Source organism: Lissotriton helveticus, chromosome 11 (assembly GCF_964261635.1).
Source record: "Lissotriton helveticus chromosome 11, aLisHel1.1, whole genome shotgun sequence".
Classification (NCBI taxonomy): domain Eukaryota; kingdom Metazoa; phylum Chordata; class Amphibia; order Caudata; family Salamandridae; genus Lissotriton; species Lissotriton helveticus.
The window spans coordinates 909,398,890-909,425,621 of NC_136072.1; the positions used below are offsets into that span (position 1 = coordinate 909,398,890).

General features: G+C 43.3%; 1 protein-coding gene across 1 annotated transcript in view; it reads right to left on the minus strand.

Moving 5' to 3' along the window:
• Window positions 1-3,569: 3,569 nt before the first annotated feature.
• Window positions 3,570-26,732, minus strand: part of PLBD2 (phospholipase B domain containing 2) — a 149,995-nt gene continuing 126,832 nt past the window's right edge. Inside the window, exons 8-12 of the mRNA XM_078667146.1 lie at window positions 26,561-26,656; window positions 24,244-24,315; window positions 19,267-19,419; window positions 6,669-6,831; window positions 3,570-5,382 (exon numbers count right to left, since the gene is read on the minus strand). Of these exons, the coding sequence (XP_078523272.1) occupies window positions 5,212-5,382; window positions 6,669-6,831; window positions 19,267-19,419; window positions 24,244-24,315; window positions 26,561-26,656 (655 nt within the window). The 3' untranslated portion in view covers window positions 3,570-5,211. The remainder of the gene's footprint in view (window positions 5,383-6,668; window positions 6,832-19,266; window positions 19,420-24,243; window positions 24,316-26,560; window positions 26,657-26,732) is intronic.

The following is a 26,732-nucleotide window of genomic DNA, read 5'->3' on the forward strand; positions in this document are numbered from 1 at the left end:
TTGAAGGAAGGCGACTGCAGGAGGTTCTGATGGAGTGAGCGTAGGTTGAGGGACGGGGTGTACTTGGAAAACAGGTTGTTGATGAATAATGGGCTTTTACAGTAAAGGGACTTGAAAATTATGCAACCAGTTTTGAAGGCACATCGCTGGGCCACCGGGAGCCAGTGCAGTTTCCTAAGGAGCGGGGTGGCTGCCTGACGCCTGGGTTGGTTCAGAATTAGTCTTGCGGCATGGTTCTGTGCCATCTGGAGTCGCTTAACTAGGTAGTTAGGAAGACCTAGGTAGATGGCATTTGCGTAGTCCAGATGGGGCAATACAGTAGAAATCACCACCTGGGTGAGTGCCTCGGGTGTGAGCAGGCGGCGTACCTTCCGTATTTTCTTCAGTTGGAAAAAACACTTGGAGACCACTTGACCAACTTGGGTTTTAAGAGATAAGTCACTGTCCACAGTGACTCCAAGCGTTTTGGCTGACAGGGAAGGTGTTGGAGCTTGACCTAGTTCAGAAGGCCAATAATGCGGGCCCCAGTATTTGCTGCTTTCGCCGGTCAGGACTAGTTCCGTTTTACCCGGATTTAATTTGAGCTGGTTCTGGTCCATCCAAGTTTTGATGAAGCCCATGGTGGACTGGAAGTGCCGTATGGAGTCTTCGGTGTTATCGATGGTGAACAGCAGCTGTAAATCGTCTGCATAGTTGAAGACTCTCACCTGTTTATCTCTTAAGGTCTGGATCAGAGGGAGTATATACAGGTTAAACAGGTGAGGAGACAGGTAGGAGCCCTGTGGCACTCCACAGGTGATGGCCTGTTTGGTGCCCATTAAGTCACCAAGGCGCAGAGTTTGGTTACGGTCAGTCAAGAAGGATCTCAGCCAGCCGGCTGCTAGATCCCTGACGCCGGCTTGTTTGACACGGTCGATCAGGATGTTGTGGTCGACCGTGTCAAAAGCGGCCGAGAGGTCTAGGAGCACCAGGGCTTGTGGGGAGCGTCTGTCAGCACAGTTCTTCAGGGTGTCCAGAACTGTCGTGACTACTGCTTCAGTTGAATGAGCAGGCCGGAAGCCTGCTTGATGGGGTTCGAAGCAGGAGGATTCCTCGAGGAAATTAGATAGGCATTTGGCTACGTGTGCCTCAAGGACTTTTGCCAAATAGGGCAGCAGCGAGATCGGCCGAAAGTTGACTTTGCAGGCTGGGTCTGCCCCCGGTTTTTTTAGAAGCGGAATGACCATAGCTTCTTTAAAAGCTGTGGGGACTAGACCAAGAGTCAAGGATTTGTTCAAGAGTGTAAGGGCCGGGGCTGGGTAGGTCAGGAAGCACTCTTTTAGGATGTGGGGCGGGCAGCTATCTGAAGGGGCACCGGATTTTACTCTAAATAGTAATTCCCGAAATTGATCCTGGGTGATGGGTGGGAAACTACTCAAGATGTAGTGATTCGGCTTGATTGACATGCCAGTAGTAAGGGGGGACACTGGTCGAGGAATGCTGGCTTTGATGTCCAGTATTTTGTCAATGAAGTAGATGTTAAGTGAATCACATAAAGGCTGGGTGGGGATGATCTTGGGTCGAACCGTGTCAAGGTTTGTAAGTTCATTGAGGATGGAAAAGATGTCCTTAGACTTATTTGTGGATTCCAGAATTTTAGAGGAAAAGTAGGACGCTTTCGCCATCAGGATGGCCGTCATGTATTCTTTCCTAGCTTTCGTAAAGGGTTTTTTTAAGTCAGGATCGTATTTCCGGCGCCATTGGCGTTCTAGTTGTCATAAGGCCAGTTTCCTTGCTTTTAAGTCAGTGGAGAACCACCGGTTGGCGTCAGCCCGTCTCGCCCGTTTGATTTTTTTAAGAGTGGCGTGAGAATCCCTGGCCGTGTTGAGCCAGTTGGTAAGCGAGGAGACCGAGGAATTGATCTCGTCTTGAGTAGGTGGGATGGTGTTGGCTAGTGACTCTAAAAAAGCAGGTTTGTTGACTGAGTTCCAATTCCTGGCTGACACGCTTCCGGCTGGTGCGGCAGTGGTCGTAGGGGAGATGCAAAGATTAAATTGAAGGAGAGCGTGATCAGACCAGATGCATGACAGTATGGTTGGGGCAGTGGTACAGGTGGTGTTAGACCACAACTGGTCAAGGATGTGGCCCTTGCAGTGGGTGGCAGAGGAGACTAGTTGGGAGAAATTTAGGTTAGAGAGGAGGTCCGATAGTTCGGCTGAGTGGGGGCCTTCTAGGGGGTCTTTGTACCAATAATTTAGGTCTCCAATCAGAAAGATTCTGGAGTGTTCGAGTGCTAAGTTAGCAAGTTGGTCGGCCAGGTTCATAGGGAATGTAGGCATTGGGGTCGGGGGTCTGTAGAGAAGAACACATGCAATTGTTGAGTCAGGAGTGGTAATTTTCAGTACAAGATTGTCTGACTCCTCCAACGAGAGGCCAGCAAGGGAGGTGACGATCAGGTTGGAACGGATGATAGCTGCGACTCCTCCACCTTTCCCGCTGGTACGGTCAGCGTGGATGATGTAGTAGTTAGGTGGGAGTGCCGCGATGATGTCAGGGGCAGAGTTGGGGTTTAACCATGTCTCTGTGAGCAGGAGAATGTCCGGTTTCTCTGTATCTAATAGGAGAAAGATGTCCAGCTGGTGTTTTACCAGGGAGCGAGTGTTTAGGTAGAAGATGGTGAGCGGTGTCGGGAGTAGGTCTCTCTGCATGTGTTGTAGCGACGGGGTAGTTAAATGGCAGCCCTGGGACAGGATGCCATTGGTGCAGAGATGACTAAGGGTGTCCCTTGATAACAAGCCCTGTCCTTTGGTTCTATAGCTCAAGAGGACGGACCTCGGATAGGCGCTGGGACGGGCAGCATGGTCTGGCCCTGGTCCCAGCCGGTCGCGGACGGGCGCAGACGGGCTTGTCTTAGGCGCGTCTTCGGCGCGCCGTCGACGCGCCCGCTGCGCTCGTCCGCTGCGCTTCCTGGGGAGATAGTTCCTAAAGAGGGTCCTCCATGTAGCAGCAAGCCTCAAACGTCTATGCAAGTACAACAGAATCACAATGACCCTCAGAAAACTCCAATGACCAGCACTGCCGACAGCCATCACGTTCAAGACTTATTACACCATCAAGAAGACTGTCTACTCTGGCATCCCATTGTACTTGGGCAAACAAGATTTAGAACCTCACTCGAGCACAAAAGAAAAACAATAACAGCAGCATCTGACTTGAGGAAGAAGGCAAGAAGCAAGGAGTAATTCTGCTATGCAGGACAAGACTCAACAGGACTCCTCCCTTTCCGACGTCTCTAAGTAGCTTGGAGCCCATCGCTTCTAGCAATACCTCATCACTGGATAACCACCAGGATGACGGACCAGCCCCGAAGATCCTCACATCGAACCAGAGCTCTGCCACTCCCTCACACCTGCCCGATACCCTCTCCACTAGAATTCTCACCTACAATGCTGCCTCCTGCCCAACCCTCTTCTTCTGTGCAATCCTCCGAAAGCAATGTCCCTCTCATCATGCACGGTGCTTCTTTGTTTCGTAACCAGGTTTGTGTTACATGTTACATACACACATCCCGTACCAGACAAAGAGTAACAAATGTTTTAACAATTTATTATCAAGAAAGTGCATATTTTGATTTGTGTAATGTGCATTTTGGTTTAATTGCAAGCATTTTATTCCACATAAGCACAGTTCTTATGGACAAGGTATCTCTGAACAAGTTTAATCCGTGCCTGAACATGAGAAGCACGCCGTAAAGACCAGACTTCAACTGCACGAATGGGCCTTGCACACGCGAACTATATCATGACGGTCTACCTACAAAGAAGAGGGGGTGTGGTCAGAGGATACTATGATTTCCGCAGTTGAGAGAAGTAATCACCCCTCTTCAAAGTATGGAGGGATGATGCCTGAAGAAGCACAGATGAGAGCAGAGGGCACCATGTCTTCCAAGCTTCAGAAGGGAGCACAGGAGTCCCTGGAGAGGAACAGGCACACTTCCGCCCCTTCGGAGGACATCATGCTTCTACTGGTGGAGATGATCAGAAATGATGACCGTTCCCGTACAGAAGCAAGGAGATGTCTAGTAGCTGCAGCAGGGGACAGGAGGATGCCTGTGATTGTGCAAAGGTCTCATCGTAATTGGACTTGCAATTCCGACGTAGAGGAGGCCACCTCTGTTTCACTACGTGAGAGGTTATGTCCGTCATGGTTCAGGGGATCTTACCTGTTCTAGTAGAGAGGTGACACTGCTTGTCCCAGCAGAAAGGAGATTCTATGTTTTTCAGCACAGAAGCTGTCATATTGGTTATAGTACACAGGATCATATATCCTCTTCGAATCTCATAGTGTCCTCACCCACCCCCTCCCCACCAGAAGTCCCTTTATGTTGAGCTGAAAATCAGCAACAAGCTGAGAAGGCACTGTAAATTTCCCTTTCAATGTTTTTTAAAAACGAAATCTATGCTTTGATTTCACTTGCCTATCATCAGCCGAGTCCTATCAAACACCCCTAAAAAATCTCCACCTATTTACCTATACCTTCATTCTGAAATTCCTAATCCACAGGCGAGTCTGTGGGCCATGACCGCAGCAGAGTTAAAATGAACAGCGGCGTACATGGTCCAATGTGCACAACCTGTAAGCTAAGTCCCACCTCATACTGGCCTTCATTTTATGAAAGGAACCAGACCTGTAAGGGAAACCAAGCGACTTTGAAACTTACAAGATTGTGGTCCAAAACACACTGGTAGACACGAGTAATGGGTTAGCAAAAAAAAAAAGTGTTCATGAAGCTGTAGCCTCCATTTATTTAAACCATCCCCCAGGTTACCTGGAGACAAACCTCTGGAGGTGAGGAAGTTAGAGGGAACCTGAGCTCCTTTATTTTACAGAAATGGCTGATGACAACCTGACTTTCCTCACCCTTTTGTTGGTTCATCGCTTAAGGCACCTCTCTGGGCCAGCTTGTTTATGTGTATATTGGGGGAAGTGGTAAGGCCCTCATAAACTCCATAGCATTCTAATGGCCATGCAATATTTCAAGTTGTCCTTGCACCACTCCCAGTACAAAGGCAAATTAACCCTGGATAGCCTCAGTCTGCAAAACTCCCAGTAGCCTTCCATGAGTCTAGTAATTGATGGTCTGTGGGGGCGGAGGCAAGTACATGTAAAGAAGTGGTTAGCTCACATGCGCAGTCCAGCACAGGTGAACTGCTGCTGACACGCCCTACAGTCTCATTGCCACCAAAGCACTTCCACAGGATCAAATTGCCAGAGGTCGGGGTGGCCCATGTGAAGCAGGACACTGAAGGGAGAGGTGCTCCACTGAAATGGGGGTAAGTCATCCCAGGTGGGCCCACTCACTGCTACCATTCCGTACACTCTGGCCATTTCAAAGCTGGTGACCTAAAGTAAACAAAACACACAGATTAGAAAGGGAGTCATTTACAGTCAGAAAGAATCAGTGAACGAGAACAGCAAACTGCAATCATAATGCGAGGATTAACCAGCAAACTAAAAAGAATGGGAGCCCAGGAAAGTGGTAAGAACAATCCCCACTTCACAGAAACCAAGCACTCCTCTCACTACATGATAAAGAAAGCAACTTCAAGATTAAACTCCATGCTCTATCCTCTACCACAACAAGTAATTTTCAACACATAGGGTGAAATCGGCGGAATCCCTAATTTAAAAGGTTCAAATCCTAAACATCTGAACACTTCAATGCCTGTTCACAGACCCAGAATTCACCAGGCTTCGGCTATTCCTACCTTCCGATAGGATTCAAGAGAGCTGGGCACTGCTGGAACTGAAGGATTACTGGCATAACTGGTGACGACAGGAACTAGTCTTGGCAGCGAAATAACTAGTGAACTACATCACAAGGTGGCTTTTGTGTGACAGTGCAAAACTGTCTCTTTTACACAGAAGAGAAGAGAAGAGAGATTTCTGGCGTGGTCTTGCAGTTTTCTGCAGTCCTAGCGGCATACATTATATGCTGCAAGCACAAGAAAGCAGCAGAGCCAACATCAAGTGAAAAGGTAAGATGTAGACAAAATACTAGAGATCTTTATACAATGTGTGGAATTATTCCAAGGTAAGGAACATGGCGGGTGCAGATACCTTGATCGAGAGACCCATCAGGGTACTTTGGCTAACACGATAAAATCTGTATGTCAGGCTGCAGAGTCCCTTGCTTAAAATCAGCACAACAGGTCAGAATGGTGCACTTAGTTTGAGTATCTAACTTCATTCTTCGTCTAGGAGCTCAAACAGCTTGCCATCAAAAGCACATATCCAATACTCAGGAGAGGCAGAGACATCGATTAAATAAATGATCAAGGTTTTTCTACCCCTAAAGAAGGCTTTGAACAAGTTATTTCCAAGTAATGCTCCCAAAAAGGCACAAATCTAATTGCACACGTCACTAAATCTGCGTACAACTCATTTACTAAGTGAGATGCAAATCTTTCCCGTAAAGTTAAACCCTACCAATGACCTAATTTAATTAGCAGGATTAGCTGTAAATGGAAACACCAGGAGTCAGAACAGACGTGACCCTACATTCTGGTTCTACTTAATAGAAAGGCCAGTTTGCCCACTGCCCAAGTGGAGACAATAAATGCTTAGTTACTCTGACGTTCAAGCCTCTCGCTTAAAATACCTTACACATCCATGTTTCCCAAACTCACCTTCATGTCAGTGCCCCCATGCTGCCTCTGGCCAAGGGCACCAAATGGATAGGTTCCACTTGCAGGGTTCAGGTCGGATCGAGCAGAGATGGCATTCTCTCCATTTTGAGAAGGGTAGCATCCCTCGCATCGCGACATGGGGTCCTCCGGGAAGTTATTATACCTGTGGGCAAAAAGATTAAGTGTATTGAGGATTAGTGGGGGGCATAGTATGGGGTGGAGAGGAGTGAGCAGAGGAATACATAGGGAAGCAGCACCATCTGGCTTTGGAATCTCTCGAATAAGCCTGGGAAGTGGTTTCAAAGCTGTGGTCCATTAACACGGCGGGGCGCATAGCTGCAGAACAGAGAGCGTTAAAAAGGCAATCTTACACTTCCGTTATGGCGCCACCACAAGCAGCCTCCTCTCATGTCCACACTTTTCCACCCTCTCCTCCCTTGTACTTCGTGTGCCCATTTCTTTATCTTCAGCCTGATTCGTGCTTTTTTAATGGCCCTTCAGTGTTTGATATTTTGCAGTGGCAAGAATGAATGCAGCAAACTGCCCCTTTTCTGCGTGTCCTGTGAAGCCTCTTTTACTCTTGGCCTCCCTTGTAGAGCAATGTATTTTAAGCCCCTTTCCTATCCATGTGTAACCCGTGCTGGTGTGAGACACCTGGTTCCCATATATGCTGCAGTGAACTAACAGGACCCACGCTCGTGTTTAAATATTCATGGGAACCGATTTATAGGGGCTGCCCCAAGAGCTCTGTAGCAGTAGCAAGTAGCCCATGTTAGGGTAACCAGAGACTCAAGTTATTAGTGGACATGTGTGAATGGGCTCCAGGTTTTCCCTGTGGAAAGTGTGTAGTTTCTCTTCTTAAGAGCACATGGGAAATAAGGGAAGAGTAAGGAGTTATTAGCATTCGAGTTCAGTTGACATAATCAGCTTCATCGCTGAAGCTACATTTAATATGGCTTCACTAAAACAAGCCCAACATCCGGGGGTTAATCTAATTTCCATCCCCTTCATTGTTCATACAATGACACCAAAATATATGTAGGAATCTCAGATGTCTAGTGTTTATTTTTTTGGCACATCAGTCTGCATTAATCCATATATTTTGGGGGGCTTATTGGTACTGCGGGCGAAAAAGCGGCAACTAAGTATAATTCCACATTTAAATGATAAATACACACCCACACTTTAATGTCTGTATGATTTTAGCCATATGTACAGACCATGAGCTAATAAAATCTATGAGGAAAAGTATTCACCCCTGGTGACAGTCTTCCCCACTGAGGGGTCTGTTGAAGCTACTGTCATGGAGACCTCTAGTCTTCTAGAGTTATTAAAGAATCTCACAAAAGCATAAACCCTTTTATGCATGCGTAATTATTAACTACTGGTTCAGGGCTGGCTCCGTTCCAGAGATTTCAAAGAAAGCATGGCTCACCCCTATTCTACAAAAAACAAAAAAAACTCTTTAGAGTTCAGATGCAAACACCCCATGGTTTCTAAAGTTACTCAAGAATACTGCTGTTTCCAAGTTGCAGGAATCCATAGACGGTAATATTATTGGCGATAATCAATCTGGCTTCTGGTTCGGTAATCAAATTACCATCGTGAATACTATTGAGTCAGGCGATCCCGGCTCTTCCCAATTTTTTTTTTACACTCCTTAATGAATGCAATACCTTGGATCACAAGACCCTTCTGACCAGGGTAAGCAGCTGGGTTTGGGAACAGAGAACATCTGTAATACCCACACCCCTTCCTTGGTAAAAAGAAGACCAGATTTGTGGTAGGCTCAGAGAGGTCAAAAATGATTGTATAAAAAGACATACGTATTTACTTGAAGCCCAGCTTCTTGATAGTAGGAATCTTTGAGTCATAAACATTAGAATAATTTCCCACTGCATTCTGGGATCTGAAAGGACTCCTTCACCATTACAGGTCTTTGTAATTATTCAAAATCCTAGGAGAGAGAGAAGCCCCAAACACGTCCCTTATACTGCTAACCACTTTCCGGACGCCCATGTAGGAGAGTTTTTTTGAATTGCAGTCATGTGAAATATGAGAAAAGCACCTTTTCCCACCTAGGCTACATTACAGCACCTATGTAAAATCCTACATTAACAACCAGCAGCAGTGAGGAAAAAGGCAGCATAATAGGCTATCATTAAGAGTTGAAAATATGTACTACTCCTTTACCGCTCCAGGAGTCTCAGCAACACATGATTTCTTGTATTGGCAGCTGGCTTCGCAGTCTCAGTTCTTTATGGAACTATAGTGAATGAGGAGAATAGTAAGATGTTTTCTCTAATATCTAAGATATCAAGGCGAGGAGGAAGTAGGATTATTTTGGACTTCAATAAAGATTCCTACAATGCAGAACCAGGACTAGAGGTACAGCAACCACTTATTCTACATCACAAGATCTTCACTGACAGTCATCCACATTACATTAGAGTAGAAAGCAATAAAAGAAACACTTAGATGTTCTCGGGAATAAGAGACAACAGATGATTGAATAATACTGAAGGTGACGCATATTCTAGCTTTCAAATTAAATCGATGTTTAGAGCTGCAGGACCAACTACAGAGTAATACAAGAGAAGCGAGCAACCCAATATACCTTTGAGGGTTTGGGCAAAAGGTATGAAAGGGTAAAGGTACCTTCAAGGGGTTTTGTTTGTATCGTTTATAACGTAAGACTATAAGTACTGATTTGAGACCCAAACAAATGTTAGTCTATTGTGCAAATATGCAACAATGGTTGCTAATTCAATTTATAGTGGTCAGAGCAAGTGATATGAACATAGAGAGCAGAAAAGAACTGGTGTATATAAGGAGTTTGTATTTAATAAGTTTTAAAAATTAACAAAGGGTACAAGAAATATATATCAACAATGTTGCTAGAAGTACATATTGTCAAAAATAAATAAAACACTTCATTGAAACAATTGTGTACGCTTTTCTTCTTTGGTAATATTCATATACTAGATTTAACAAAGAAAAAGCGAAGGTCGACGTTTCGGTCTCTATAAATTGATTGATGAGACCATCTTCAGGACAAGAACGATATATCTGAAGACCCCCTTGAGCTGAGTGTGAGGCGCAACTTGTGAGCTGAGAGCGGATGTCTTCGCAGATGTTTCTCACAGTGTGGGATTCTTAATTAGTATAAACCGAGTCGTCACAACTGTTCCGCCTATGGTCAGAGATTAAAAAACCTTGAATTGGAAGGTTAAATCTTCCTGTGGTAAGTCTGTGACAGCTTCTAGCATAAATCCTGATTCAGAAAAGGGGGGTGGTGATGAACAGAGTGTCTGAATTAAGCAGACCACTCTTACCCAGTCCAAAGATCAGGGCTTGATCCATCACCGTTTTTTAGCTCACTGCACCATCCCAGCTCAGAACCTGGCTACATGCAAATTAGTCTGTTCCCGTCCCAGTGCATGATGGGAACAGGGCAAACCAAACTACCAAGCCAATTCTTATACTGGGAAGGAAACAAGCTTCCGGGGACCGGTTTCTGGCATTTCAGCCGTCGTCGGCCCAGCTTGCTTGAATCCTGATGGTGCAATGAGCAAGGGACTCACATCTGAGTATACCCTTCCACGCTTATGGTGGACAAAATGATTCAGAAAAGGGGGGTGGTGATGAACAGAGTGTCTGAATTAAGCAGACCACTCTTACCCAGTCCAAAGATCAGGGCTTGATCCATCACCGTTTTTTAGCTCACTGCACCATCCCAGCTCAGAACCTGGCTACATGCAAATTAGTCTGTTCCCGTCCCAGTGCATGATGGGAACAGGGCAAACCAAACTACCAAGCCAATTCTTATACTGGGAAGGAAACAAGCTTCCGGGGACCGGTTTCTGGCATTTCAGCCGTCGTCGGCCCGGCTTGCTTGAATCCTGATAGCCGTAACAGTTGGGACGACTCGGTACTAATTAAGAATCCCACACTGTGAGAAACATCTGCGAAGACATCCGCTCTCAGCTCACAAGTTGCGCCTCACGCTCAGCGAAATGTCGACCTTCGCTTTTTCTTTGTTAAATCTAGTATATGAATTGTACCAAAGAAGAAAATCGTACACAATTGTTTCAATGAAGTGTTTTATTTATTTTTGACAATATGTACTTCTTGCAACATTGTTGATATATATTTCTTGTACCCTTTGTTAATTTTTAAAACTTATTAAATACAAACTCCTTATATACACCCGTTCTTTTCTGCTCTCTATGTTCAGATCACTTGCTGTGACCACTATAAATTGAATTAGCAACCATTGTTGCACATTTGCACAATAGACTAACATTTTTTTGGGTCTCAAATCAGTGCTTATAATCTTACGTTATAAACGATACAAACAAAACCCCTTGAAGGTACCTTTACCCTTTCAACTACGGAGTAGGCCTTTGTATTTGTATCATGGGAAAAGTGTTTTGTAAATGTGTGTACCTACTTCCAGGTCCAATCTTTACAAATCTCTGCTAGAGGGACATTGCGTAGTCATGCTGTGGTGGCAAATTTACCTCTGGTGGAGTAAGCCTCTGGTTTATGGCTAGTATTGTTTGCTGATAGCACAGAACTAGGAGACCTTCCATCCACCTGGAATTAATTGTTTAGAGATAGCCAAACCACGAAATATGAGACCATAATTAACAAATAGCCGATTTGACTTTCTTAATGTCTTGGTCTATCTAAATAAAAGCGAGGGGCTCTTAACATAGAAAGAGTGCATGCCATGTTCTGCTAGGATTATGAAAGAAAGTGAAAAGGGTAATGGTTTGTGAAAATCAGTTATTATCACACACAGGGTTACTGAAAGGGGCGTTTTATCCAACCAAACTGGAGCAGCTTCACCAAGTGTGCAAAATGCGGACAGTCGAGCCGCTCGTGGATTACCAGCTAATAATTATCACTGTTAATATTGTATTAATGGGCAAGTCATTTGCCATTCGTGTCGTATTACCAAGGTCACTGTCTGTGGATATGATGTATTTAAACAAGTGGACGGTGGTATGAGGGCTCTGTATTCATGGATGGGGACTGATAACTAGAAAATGGAATAGGTCTTTACATATCGACGCCATAGGTGAAAACTGAGGATAAGAATAATACACCCAGTAAGCCACCAGGTTGAATGTATGGCTAGTATTTGATTTTATTATGAAAGCAGAGTGACGGCTTATCTCTGGTCCTAATAAATGCACACAAACTTTAGATAGACATTAAGGGGCAGAAACATGATGACCCATTGAGATAGGTTAGCTGTTACCCCCGGTCTTCGCGTATATATACCCATTTATTTAGTCCTATCCAATGGGGGCACCAGAATAAAATTATTGTTTGCCCACCAGGAGATAGTTTTAATCACTATTATTTCTTTCTTTTCTTGCACTCTGCTGCTCACCCACCAACATTACCATCTTGCTCATCTACAACACTTCAGCTACTCCCGGTGCATTCTGGAGTTGTAGCCCACACAAGATACCTTGCGGACCTTGTGTAAGAAGGGAGCACTATGATGAAGCATGTCACCTTCCGGGTGAGAGGGTTCTCGTCCTGAACAGCTAAATGCTCTTATTTTGATGCAACTGAAACTACAAATATTGTGTAAAATTGTGAAAATCACATACAATCTTGGGGACAAATGAAGTGTCTGTCTTCAAAACCACCCTGTTAGAGCATAAGGCAGCCTTCCATGCTTTCACAGATAATGCATGTGTTTTGCTAACTATGTGCTGATGTTATAGCTATGAAGAAAGCCCTTTTTGATGACAGATGCTGCAAGGAAGTTTTGTGAATAGGCTCATAACGAGGGCCCTTTAATTTGGTCAGCACCAACAATGGACATAAAAGTGCATTGCCCAGTGATCCTGGCTTTGGTAACCTCCATGGGGAAGCCCTAGCATTTTTTTATTTTTACTTTCTGTGAACGCAAGGAGATCTATTTCTGGAGCACCCCATTCTATGAAGATATGCTATAAGACTGCATTGTTTACAACTCACTTGTGATTCTCACCGTAGACTCGAATACAGAGATCTGCCTGTTGGTTAAGAGTTCTTGGCACATGGACTGCGTCAGAAATAATTACTGACCATGGTCCATGTCCAGATCTTTCCAGACTCTAAGGAGAAATTACTTTATGTCATCCGTGCTGTCCTGTTTGCTCAGGCAGTGCATCACTGTAGTATTGTCCATTTGAATAAGGACCATGTTTGCCATCAGAACAGACAGGAAGGCGTTGAGAGTCGGATGGATTGCTCTCAGTTCCAGTAGCTGATGTGGTGCAGGGCATCTTTGTTTATCCATTGACCTCGCACTCCTGGATTTCCCAGATGCACACCCATCCCAGAAGTGAGGCATATGTGACAACTGTCTTGTGCAGAATTTCCTGTTGGAGTATAACTCCTTGATTCACATTTTCTATTCCTCACCAACACAACAGGGATTGTTTAGCCACTGTCATGAGATATAGCTTGTTAGCTCAAATGCTACATTTCTGTGGCCACTGGTCTTCTAGATACTGCTGAAGAGGCCTTAAATGTAGCCTAGACCTCAGATTTGGGACAACAGAAATGCAAGGAGCCATGCCACCCAAAAGGGATATGCCACACATGTAGACTTGGAGTCCTTTCCTATGGTTGTGTCTAGTACTGCTCCTTGACATGAAATCAGTTATGTTGGTGTCGATTTGGCTTTTCGTTGGTTGATCTGCAGACCAATACGCAGGAGCAATGGCTTTCTGGTGTAGAAGCCCTGCTGAACTTTGTCCTGACTTTGGAGCTTTTATTAGCCAGTTATCAAGGTAAAGATAGACAAATATTCCCCAATGTCTTAGATGGGCTGCAACTACTGCCATGTTTTTGGAAAAGGAGTAGCTTTCAGATCCAGTGGCAGTATTGGAAATTGGTAATGTGCTCGCCTTACCACAAATCTCACATATTTTCTGTGTGTCTTTCTGATAGGTATATTGGAATATGCATCTTGGAGATCTAATGCATATATCTAGGCTACCTGTTTGTGATGAGGGAAGTGCTGATGAAGGTCTAACATGCAAATGTTCTCCCTCTTGATCCATTTATTTATGTTTATGATCTAACATTGGTCAGCATTTCCTTTACAGGGGTTTTTTCGGGATAAGGGAGTAAATGGATTATATTCCTTTTTCTTGAGATATGATAGCAGTTTATTTTTCAATTGTGCAAGATATAAACTGATGCGTTCTTTGGTGGTACTTGAGGTGGTTTCACTTTGAATGGAAGCAAGTAGCCATGTTTGGCAACAGTCAAAATTTATTTGGCTGCTGTTCGTTTTCCCTAGTGTTCCTTGTAGTACGAGACCATTCCCCTCACTAGAGTGACGAACAGCATGGGTGGTTAAGGTGTCACTGTCTGTTATTCACAGCTTAGCGGCCTGTGGTGTTAGAGCTCTGGGATTAAGACTGTTTTCCTTTCAACCCTTTCTTATGGGGCTGGTACCACGGTCCCTGTTCATGTTGCTGGAGTTGTTGCCGATAGGGCCACTGAGGGTACTGAACCCTCCGTAGGGAAAAATGTGTGTCTGGGAATTTGCACTGGTGCTTGAAATTAATTTTTAGTTCCTCTAAACCTAAATCCTTTAGCATTTCAGCTTCATTTTTCAATCTGGTTGTTTCCTCTTCAGTGATCTGGCGAAACGGAGAGGGGCCCAAGATGGGTTGAACATTTTTAATTGGGTTTGAGATTTTAGTAACGTCAGTCTCAATCATGTCAATCTGCTGAGGTTGACTTCATGTCAATGGCCTGATGCTGCAAGTTCCCTTAAAGTCTTTTATCAGGAGATCTGGTAGGTTATTCATAAAGGGTTTCAGTCCATCCCAAATTTGAAAACTATATTGGCCAAGAACTGCAGTCTCACTAGCATTTAAGGGCAGTGACAGTCCTACCACACATTTTCCATCCTGTTGTTTTCATTTTATTGCTTTCCTGACCAGGAGGAGGAACCGTTTCTGGAGTGGAAGTGTGTCTAAGCCTGACCTATGACATCATGATACAGTTAGGCTGCAGGTCACCTCTAAGAAACTCCAGGTCTTCCGGAGGAGGCTTGAATTTATCAATTAGTTTAGGTGTAACTACTTTTACTGTTGATGACTTCAGAAACATTTCTTCTGCTAGCTTAAAGAATACTGGCACCAGATGAATTAGAGGGCTTAGACTTGCACTTGGTTGCAGGACTTTCAGTATTATTAAAAATTATGTTTGAAAAGAGTCCTGTGGAATATGAAGCTTTGTTGCACCTCTTACCAACACATCATGAAAAGGTATGTCGTCCACCGGTGACACTGTTGTCAGAGATGCTACATGAGAGGTTGGTGTATATGAGAATGATGTTGAAGGAGTTGATGAACACGAGTAAGCTTGAGAAGGAGATAGTTATGCTTAAAGTATAATTTTTCTTTGAGTACAAGGGGTGCTTGCTCTTCCTCATGGAGAATGTTCATCCGGAGGAGAACTGTGACCTCCAAAAGGCCAGGGATGGAAAGGCATCTTCTGAAGTAGACACACTGATGTCTGTCTGGACACCGTCGGAATTGCTTTCGGCAGATTGAGGGGTTCCATAAATATCTGCAGACAATCCAGCTAGGGGTCACAAACCTGAGTGGTCGCAAAGGTGTTCGTATGTCTGAAGACAATGTCAACCTTTTTTTGAAGGTGGTATCTCACTGTCAATCTATTTAATGATGACGAGAGAGGCCTTGAACCTGGTATGGGTATTAAAGAGTGGTTCAGAGAAGTCAACATGATGGACTATATAAACCGCGATCAGGACGCACTTGGCAGTATTGAATGTATTGATGTCAATGGCAATCTTGAAGAATAGTTGCAAAATTGAAGAATTGTGCCAAAAGTGATGTCTCGACATTGATTCTTTCAACAGACAATATATTGGTGCCAATGTCTTCGATGGCAATGCTGTGGGCCTCAAAAGCAAATGGTTCTGCCAATGGTGAGAATGGTGGCAATGATGTTTCTTCTTGTATGACTCATCATTCCTGTCCTTGGATTGCCGTCAGTGCAGGTCCTTATGAGAACCCACCATTTTTCCAGTAGAACTAGAGCAGTGGTCTTCAAACTTTGATACCACGCCCCCAGTGGAAAAAAATAAATCACTTGGGCCCCCTTCAACATTTTTCACAATAGTTCTAGTACACTGGCAATATTTAAATATGTCTAGACTTAACATTGCAGCTAAGTGCTGTTACTGAATTGAAAATGCAATCAAATACATGAGTTCCAAACATACTATTCTGGGTAGGCAGGCCTTACTAATGTGTACAAATATCCAAAGTGTGATTATTAGAAATGGGATGGGTGGGGGTGGGGGTTGAAGACTATTTGGAGTTCCTTCCCTTTTGGCACATACTCCAATAATGACAAAACATGGTAGTTATGGCCCATTACAGAACGGCTTACTGCCGCTGAAAACAAAGCACTGTTATCAGCATAATGCTATTTTTGACCAGAGCCTGGCGCCCCATCACCCCCGGTATCACTTGAGCCCCTCTTAGGGGGGCCACCACCAATTTGAAGGCAGCTAAACTACAGTGTTTTCCATAGGGCTTGCCTGATTTCTTCTTTACTTCAGCTCTTATGTCTTCAAGCTTGCCTTCGAGACCAATACTTTCCCTGACGTGAGAGTCCTTTTCGACAGTGGCAAGAATTCACACTCCTTGAGAGAATGGGAAGAAGGAAGGCAGACCACAATGGCGTTATGGGGGCCTGTAACAGCTTTCTTTCTCCCACCGGAGAGGCAGTTGACAAATAATCATGGCATTTATTTTTTTTTTATGAAAAATTACTCAAAAATTGGAAAATGGTTTACACTGAAACTGTGGTCTTAAAACATTAAGTGAAAACAAAAAAGACCAAATACGGTGTAAAACATTTCTGCCAGCAAAAAGGTATGAAAAACACCCGGTGGGACCTCTGAATAAAGTCACATGAGCCAGAAACAGAACTGAGACTGTGCATCCACCTGCTAGTAAAAGAAGTCATGGGAAGCGGAGGTTCCTGGAGCCTTACAGTCGCAGTACAATTCTAATAATGAAAATCTTATCAAACTGCATTTTCCTAATTTTCCTCCTTGCCGCCGATGGTCAAGAAAGGTGCTGCAATGTATCCTGGGTAAAGGTGCATTTTCTCATACTTCAACTGACAGTACTTTGAAAATCCTCACCTATAGGTTTCCAGAAAATGATCAGCAAAATAAGTACATATTGAATACTCTCGTTCTGAGGATTAATGGGTAATGCTAAAGACCTCGCTGAAGCAATGCTCCGGTGTCCCAAAAGCAGTGGGTAGTTATTCTAATGTTTATGACTATTAATAAAGATCCTTCGTGCAGAACTACAGCTACCACAGGGGTCCAAGTCAGTCTTCGCCACCTTTTAATCTGTACGTAAAACCCCAGCAGCAAACTATGTTAGATTTAAGTATACAGTTCAAGAACTATGCAAAAGAAAAGCAGATTACTTTAAACATGATGCCAATAACAATTTGAGACCAACGGAATGTTGCTGCTATAATTTATGCAGTAACAAGATGGATGGAGCACAACTGGCTGAGACTCAGTGCAGCAGCCTACATTCGTGCCTATTGGGACAGACAACTGTCTGAAATTAAACATGGCTCGTTCTAACTCCTTTACAGTAGGCAGGTATGTGAATCCAATGAGTGAAGTCAGAATGTTGGGTTTCATTCTGGATTCATGAATGTCTACAGGCAGCATATATTTAGTGTAGTCTCAGCCTCTCTCTTCTATCTGAAGTTGCTGAGGAAAACTATGCATCTCCTCTTAGAAACACATTGAGTCATGGTGGGAAGAGACATTATTTGCTCAAAGTTAGACTATGGGAAATCCCTGCTAGTTTGAACCTCTGATACTAATATAAGAAAGCTTCAACTTGTGCAGAATGTGCCAGTCAAAACATGCTCAGTTTTACTAGATGTGCTCATGTCTCAGAGGTCGAGGAAACTTCAGTAGCTGCAAGAGGCCTTTTGTGTGATATTTAAAACACTGGTGTTAGTCTATAAAGCAACATGTAGGAATGCCGTAAGTTCCTGGTTGAGATAATTGTAACCTATATTCCAAGTAGGGCTTTAGGATTTCTTCAGAAAAATAACTCCTTTACCAACAAAAGGTTAAAGAAAAAGTTTAACAGGATGGCATTTCTGACTATTGCATATTTGGCCTCAAACATTTTTCCAGCTGGGGTGAGAAGTAATTATGAACTTCTGGTATTCAGGTGATCTTTTCAAGACCTTGTTGGTTATGAATAATTAGATCTTCCATTCCTTTAGTGCCCTGTTACACTTTTTGTTATACAATTACTCATGATTAATTGTTGAAAGTGATGCATATCTCTGTTTGCCCTATAGCACTGTATACACCATGGGCTGCTGCACCATAAATAATGCATGTCACTTTGCTTTCTGATAGGATTGCTGGAAATTAGGTTTTCTAAATATTTTATTAGGTAGGTGAACAATGTAGGAAACCTCTCTAGTATCGCTGTGGTGTATTACTCTATTACATTTCTTGCAAAGTCGGTTACAGATATACATTGTTAGCTTCTCTGTTGGTCTTTAACCTCTCTCTGTAAGAGGTTACTACCATCCGAGAACTTTGATTTGAAGAAGTGTTATCTTCTGGTTGTATTGACACAGACTACATCCGAGTATTAACCACATATGAAAGAGCTCGATAAAAGCATAGTAGTTTTCCAGCCTGATTTGATTAGGTGTCACGAAAAAGCTTTATTCTCAGAACTGTGAAATGTCTCATAATGTGTAAAGCTTAGTACATTCATGCTTTAGTTGGCTTGAATTTTAAAACTAAAAAGCTGCGATATTCTTGCTCGGTCATCAATGCAATATTGTATGTCATTACATTTTGTAAAACGACTGACAGGACGATGGGACGATGATTTTGTTCTTATCCATGGCCCAGCCCAACACCGGTGAACTTGCTACTGTGGGATGGTTCAACCTGGCCAGAGAGCAATCACGACAGACAGATGTGGGAGTAAAATGGGTCTCGTGCCCCTTAAGATTGTATCCTGAGAGAAGGGGGGGGTGAGTACTGCACACATATTAGAGATTATGCCACACTGAGCCCGAGAACTCAGACAAACACAGTGAGAAAGGGGTGGGGGGGCGGGGGAGGAGGAGTGCCTAGGGGAGGAGAAGTACCGTTTTACAGCATAGGAGACTCACACCTTCAATTCATGGAATTCCAGCATTATTGTAGACTTTTGTTTTATGTATAATACCGTACTTTCCTTTTATAAAGAGAGGGACTGGGCTGGACCTTCAGCTTATTTTGCTGCTGGAGGGTGTGAGTCATCACTCCCATTGAGAGTCAAGTGCTGAAAGGGTCTTACTTGGCCCGATTTGCAGAGCCTTAGAGGCATGCTCTGGACAGCGGAGGCAGACCCTACTGATAAGGCACAGTAGCCTTAGCCTGGCATATGCCTCCCAAATAGAGTCTGACAGTATGCAATCACTCCTTATGACAAGATTTGTAGGCCCCGGTCATGCCTGGTTTGGGATGCTAACTTACCTCATGAGCCGGATCATGGACTGCAGGTCATGAACCATGGTCTGATTTCTGCGGAAAATCTGAGCACGTGGGTTTTTGTCGTAGGTGAACCAGTCACCGTACTTTGTTACCAAATCTGGCCCACCACTGGCATTGAAGATGTCCACAAAATAACTGAGGAAGCAAACACAGTAAGCATTGAAGTAAGTAAAGCACCATGAGACTGGGAGGAAGGACAGAGGTAGAGCGTGGAAGAGAATAGGTAGTAGCAATAAGTGGCGTGTCTAATACGTGGTGTAAAGGTAGGCACTTTTCTACACACAGTGAAGCACTTATCAAGAATACACCTTTACAGGGACCGAGTGCTTTTGATATGGAGCACAGTGGCTGGTTTCCATGCTCCCAGATCGTTGCTTCTTCGCGTTATGCAGATCTGGGGCAGGAATAAGGGGTTAAGATTGCCAGTAGATATCGGGTAATAGTAGCCAAGAGAGACATAGCCAGGCACTGGAGATCTCCACAGTGCAGTCAGTAACTAAATGGTAAAGTGGTGTAAATTACTGGGCTCTGGCTGAGGAGTCAGTGTACACAATAGTGCCCTCAAACACATTACGATCTGGGGCACATGGTGGAAGCTATTTGATAAGATGAGGTCAATCTCTATAACTATGGTTGAAAACGTATGGTGATTATGGATGGTGGAGAGTGTGGTAATGCGAGGGATTAGGTAATGAATGATTGTAATTCTTCTTGAGTGATGAAGTGGAGGAAGGCAGGGTGGTTATTTCAGGATGTGCAGAAACTTTTGGTTTTAATTGCGCTGCTGTATCTATCACTAACAAATGCAAATAAAACAATTTGAATAAAACAAAATGCAATAAGTATGTCAGGGAAGAGAACTGAAGAAAGGAGAGCATTTAAAAAAAGTAGGAGGCAAACAATAGATGGGCAGGAAATGAATGAGACAATTCGGACAGAAAAGGTTTGTGTAGGAAAGAAACAAACTGAAAGAAAGGGAAGATAGATCAAGAGAAAGAAAAACATGGCGAAGAGAATAGCAATTAGAAACACCAGGAAGAAAAGAGCAGGAAGACGGCAAAAAAGAGGTTGTATGAAGGAATACCGTAAAACAGAAGTGTATGAGAAGAGACAAACATGAAGAAAAAGGAAGGAAAGAAAGGAGGAAAGAGGTGGGTGAAAAAATACAAGACAAGAAAGCTAGCAAGTGGAAAAAATAGAGAAGAGGAATAATGCCAGAAAAAAACAAGGAGCTGGGGAGCACATGGACAAAAGAAAATAAATAAATATGGTTTGTAAGATAAAGATAACGAAAATAGGATTGAGTTGGGATAATGATTTGTATAAACAGATAGAAAAAAAGAGACTGAGAAAAAATATGTCAAGGAAATTAAAGAGTACGGGACAGAAGAACTTACAAGAATGCCATGAGGAAGATGGGATAAGAAAAGCAAGAAACAGAATGTGAAAATGGAAAAGTAGAAAAAGAACTAGAAACATTTGGTCATTCACTCTTAGCCCCCTGCACTCATGCAATACCCAACCCCCAGAAACATTTGACTTGCACACAAGGTACCACGGAATAGCCCTCTCTTTCAAATTAATTCAGCACCGTTAGTCGAACAGCTCATCATTACTTAGTCACATTTTACAAAGCTCATTTATACTCTGAACCACTTATTCACTGCTTAATCATGTAGGTTCTCACGACTAAGCACTTCGTACTCACCATCATTAAACTTCCTTAATAACAATCAATTGTCAACCATCTCTTCCCCACACAATCTTTTTTAGGTTTCGCCTATTATCATTCGCTTGCGAATGTAATAGGCGAAAATTCAAGGGCTTGATCCGACTCGTGAAACCACTGGCGTTTCTTCACAGTGCATGTGAGTCAGAGTCAGTCACGTGACCACGTGACCACACAAGCACGCGCATTTCCCTCCCCACATCAAAGGCATCAGCTGCCCTCCCACAGGCTTTCCCAGCGTGCGCTCGGCCGGCCTCTGCAAAGTTCTCCTCCCCTAATTAATCACATCACTTTTTCACGGCCGCAGGTCATGACTCGACAGTCCTGCCGTGCTTTAACTCCCTCCCCCTCCCTCACCAAAGAGCACGTATTTGTATTCTTTATTACTCAGTTTAATTGGTGCCGCATCCTGCCCTCCGTCTGTAGCTTTTAAATCAAGATAGGGGTCAGGATGCCTCAAGTAGACAGTGGAAACTCAACTTAGCTTAACCATTAGTTTCCTTAAACAGTAGCGTGGGAACTTGCAAAAAGGTTATTTGCTGAAAACGAATGTTTGTTTGAATGGTTCATTAGAGTCTTTCATCTGTCAAAGTTATGTTTTGTGTGTGATAATGAGTTACTGGCTTGATGCTTTTTGTTAATTTTTTTGTATTTGGACAGGTGATTAATGAAAGTAACAAATGTTCTGTTAAAGGCTGGCTATTAGACTTCCGAGCAGAGTATTCTCTCTTGCCAGGTTTTCCGACACTCACCAGTCTAAATAAATTGGTCTCATCAGAACAGCTCCAGATACTCACATTACAGCTCAGAGCTGCAGAATTACACAGGCCACGAAAAGCCATTGCACGATTCATGCAATTTCACATACTAAAGCTTCGTGTGGTATCCCCTGGGAGTTGTGCTTCACAGTGCACGGTGTGATCCTCTGCAGATTCACATTTGATGCTCAGGAGGGGCTTTCGAGTGTGGTTTTGACCGCAGAGCACACTTCATCTTCCTGCCCTTGTGACTGACCCTGAGTTCTCCTCGATTGCAACCATACAGTAGACCACTGTGAACATGTGTATCAGACATCTAGATTTCTCCCAAATAAGCCCTAACTTGTTAAGAAAGCTAGATGTGTGATAAACTAAATGCATTTTACAAACAGAGTGGCAGCCTCCCCTGGAATTGATTGCCCAACGTTGTGCTGCCTGGGAGCAACATATGCTGAAAGAAAACAAAACATTAATTGTGTCAAACTCTGTCAGAAGTATTTCTCTGGTGCCAGGGCACGGCATTGTTAGCCGACAGTATGCAAAATGCATCTCTCACCTGAAGCGCTGTGGCTGCAACACAATTTCCATAGTACCGCATATCTATGTGTTACTAAAGATTGAAGTATTTCACTCGTAAATTTCGGGCATGCTTTCTCCCGACTAACCTGAATGATAACATTTGAATGGAGCATGGGTGGAACCAGTTTATTTATTTATTTTATTTATTTATTTTTGATATTTATAAAGCGCATACAAAGGCCCATGGGCGTCTCGGCGCTGAGTATCTGAATAGTTTACCCTGAGAGAATGAAACAGGATCTATTGATTAAAAAGCCAGGTCTTAAGTTGTTTGCGAAAAGACCATAAGGATGGACTGGCTTTAATCACGTGTGGCAAAGTGTTCCACAATTTTGGGGCCGATACCAGGAATCTTCTGTCCCCCCATGAAACCGTTTTTGTACGGGGTACCACAAGATCACCTGAGCAAGATGAACGCAGTGTTCTGAACGGACGATAGGGAATCAGGTTACGGATGAGATGTGCTGGTCCTTGATTATGCAATGCTTTATACACGATGCATAGAGTCTTAAACTTTATCCTGTTTTTAATGGATAGCCAATGCAGCTCTTTGATGGTATTGGAGGCAGAGTGATGTTTGGGAATATTTCCCAAAAGCCTTGCCGCTGAATTTTGTATTATTTGCAGTTTGTTCAAGACTCCTTCCTGTGCATTGAGGAACAAAGCATTGCAATAATCCAGGTTGGACAGCACGAGGGAAGTAACCAAAGTTTTACCGGCTTTATCAGGTAGAAACGGGAGAATTTTTTTAATAAGCTTCAATTTGAAGAAAGCTGAGGAGGTAATCTGGTTAGCATAAGGGTGAAACGTAAGACGATCATCAAAAATGACACCTAAGTTCCTCACTTTGCCAACAGGCTCGGGAGGTGAGCCTAAGGAGGAAGGCCACCAATTGGATGACCACTCAGGTGTTAGTGGTCCGAAGATGACTACTTCCGTCTTATCGGAATTTAACTTTAAACAATTGGAGGCCATCCAACTCCCTACTGCTACCATGCCTGATTTGAGATCATCCGCTACTTTATAGCCATTGTTCTTGATGGCTAGGACCAACTGGGTATCATCTGCGTAGGAGGTAAGGCTCATCCCATAAGCCCGAATGACATTGGCTAAGTCCGACTGGATTCCTATGGGGTAGAAGATCTTAACCCAGGGAGGCGTGCCGCCCGGGGAAGAATTGTTTGTGCGAGGCATGGTTCCCTAGTCAGACTCAAATGTTGCTACTCAGCTGAATAAACAAGCACTGGCGTTGCCAATAGGTTTCGCCTTTAGAAAGTTGGAGCTATTGGTTTAGTAAATGACATTTTATATTTATATATCATTATTGGCATTGTCAATAACAATATATAAATATAGGGCTATGCCAATGCCAATAACGATATATAAATATAAAATGTAATTTACAAAACCAATAGCTCCAACTTTCTAAATGCGAAACCTATTGGCAACGCCAGTGCTTGTTTTACTAAGATACAACCAGAATTCATTTACTTAAAATCACAGACTGCACTAGTATAACCTTCGAAAGAGGAACTTTCGCCTCCCTTAGCCTCCTCTCTCCATTTACAATCATGATCACTTAGCCCTTGCCCTCACATAAGCCACATTCTGTTCCACTCTCAGTCACTCAAAATCCAGAACTTGTGAGGAAGCTAGGGTTTTGTAGAAAGCAGGGAGTGAAGCTTATTTGGCCCTGTACAGTGGTCGATCTCAGCACAAACACACAACCAAACAAAGGCACAGTCCTCGGAAAACTCAATCATGCGTTTATCTGCATATTTTTAGCTGTGTTTTCTTACGGGGAACCCACTTCTCTCTCTCAGGCGCATCTAGGATGGGAAACAAACACACACAATAGGCAAGAAGATAAAATAAAATAAAAGGTATTCTTACGGAATATTGTAGCTGGCCCAGTATCCCTGCTGTGAAAGCACGTCTGTTTTGTCTGCTGAGACCACAAGACCCCTATGGAACAAAGAGAACATTGAGAAATCCATATCTCGAGAAAGGGAGCCAAAATATGACAGATATTGAGGGGTGTCAGGGGGATCAAACCAAAAGTAAAAGGAGCGAGAGCATGAACATCTAGTAAATAAAAGAATCGAGGAAATGTATGTGGGGAAAGTGAGTAGAAAAGAAGTGGGCACACATGAGGAACGACGATGAAGGAGGGAAACGAAGGATTAAGAGGGGAAGAGTTAAAAAGAGGAAATGAAAGCAGATAGCAAGTGGGCCAAGACAAAAAAAGTGAACAGGCGATGAAAGTATACAGAAGCAAGTGGTGATGGCCATAAAACGGCAGAGGAGTTTTAAGCAGAGTAAAAAATAAACAATCAGTAGGAACAAAAGACTAACAATACGTAGAGTAGCGTATAAAAAGGTGTCTTGATCAGTATTGGAACAAAAAAACAAGAGGGTGCTTTTCAGGACTTCCCCTATAAAGTGATAAACCCAGGTCTTCGCACTACTAAGCGCACGCAGACACAACCATAGGACCCCACAACCACAGATGGCACAAGCAGCACCAGACCTACAAGCATTGACGAGCAGGTGACTGCACGCACAAAGAATACCAGGCCCTGACACCACTTCTTCAAAGAAACCACTGATATCAGCAGACAAGATAGAGTTATGTGAAAGGGCTCTGCCATTTTGGCTAAAGGTAAACAGCTTTGGTGAAAACCAAATGGAAAGACCTAAGGAAGCGATGCTGTACATAATAAACTGAAGCCAGGCAAACTGATCTATATGAAGAGCAGGAAAGGGGTTCCTTCTCTGCAAACCAGTACAACCAGAGCATAATTAAGGATAAAATATTGCTAGATGAGACTACAAGTGTAAAAATGACTTCGTCCAGAAAAAGAAAGGAACATGTGAATTCCACAAACGTCTATCAATTGAATGGGAAGATGTGGCAACGTCATTCCACCAAAAACAATTGGAAGAAATGGCAAGAGCTGGAATGGATTAATAGGAAGGGACATGCCATGCACTTTACTCAAAAAGAAAAGGGGTGAGAGCACTGTTGGAACACAAGCCCTCTGTATGGCTTGGGAAAGCTTTGCCACCATGCTCTATTAATATTTCTGACCTGTTTTATGTTTTTCCCCAGAGACCTCAACAATCTGCAAGCTCAGATGCGATACCCTTTCCGAACAGGACACACAGCTCTGCTGGATGGAGGTACACCGAAAGTGTACCTCCACCTATAGTTCTAGTGTCCAGTGCCTAGGGCCCTAGACACCGTCTTTCCAGCAAAGAAAATACCACAACATTCACAGCCTTTGGCACCTTGCTATAACGACAGGCTAAACTGGATTGTAGAAAAATTGAAAAGTTGAGGTGGATCAATTACACCACTGAATTAGGCCTGAAATTAAAAGCAGCCTTAAAAGACCATGAGAACTCATTTATTCTCGGTCAAAACTGATTATTTTGCTAAAGTAATTTTTGAAGACTCCAAATACAACAAAAACTATTTTCTCGATTGTGCACTCATTAGCAACCCCTATTTGTACATCCCAATCATTTTTCAGTTCTCAAACATTTTGTGACCACTTCTCTTTCCATCATAAAGGCATGAAAATTGTCTTGGCCGGATGAAAGGAACAATCCCTCTATCACAAATGAGCAATGTAGATTGGTTAATCTAGTCCAATATCTCCTGTGTTCTCAAAGACTTTTTACACCTGTTTAGACCATGATCCTGAATCTTTCCTTTTAAAACCATAAATTGGCCGCTCTATTAGTTACTTTAAATGTCTAATGAAGTTTCTTTTCTTGACACAGAGTTGAGACCTGCACAGATACAACTCAAAATGTATGCCGATGCCCTGTACAATGAAAAAAAAACACACTGACAGACACACACACACACACACACACGATCAGCCTTCTAAAGGTCAATGCCAGAAGCTTTATGTGGCACAAAAAAACAGAGTTGCTGGAAAAGTATGCATATATTAGCAAGAGTACCTGTTAAAAATGAATAAATAAACTGGGTGAAATATCACAAGTCAAATACTTTTTCTGATCATCCAATAGAATGACCTGTTGGAGGATTGCATGAGGAAATGTAGAGGTGTGTAAATGAACATGCAAGCTACGTTGTCCCTTAAAAGTGAAGATACACTATGCATGATTTCCAAAACCTAATAGCATTCTTCCATGCTGGGTCCACCATAACCACATCCACTCTTTGTAAACTTACGGGATCTGCTCCAGCACTGTAAGAAGCCCTGGAGTAAGGCTTGGGTACCCAGGGCGGAACAAATTATAATCCACAATCATCCATTGGTTGTTGTACCTGATGGGAGAAGAAGAAGAATGACTGATGTCACCTTTTTGATAATTTTGTCAGTTTTTAAAAGAACCAAAACATA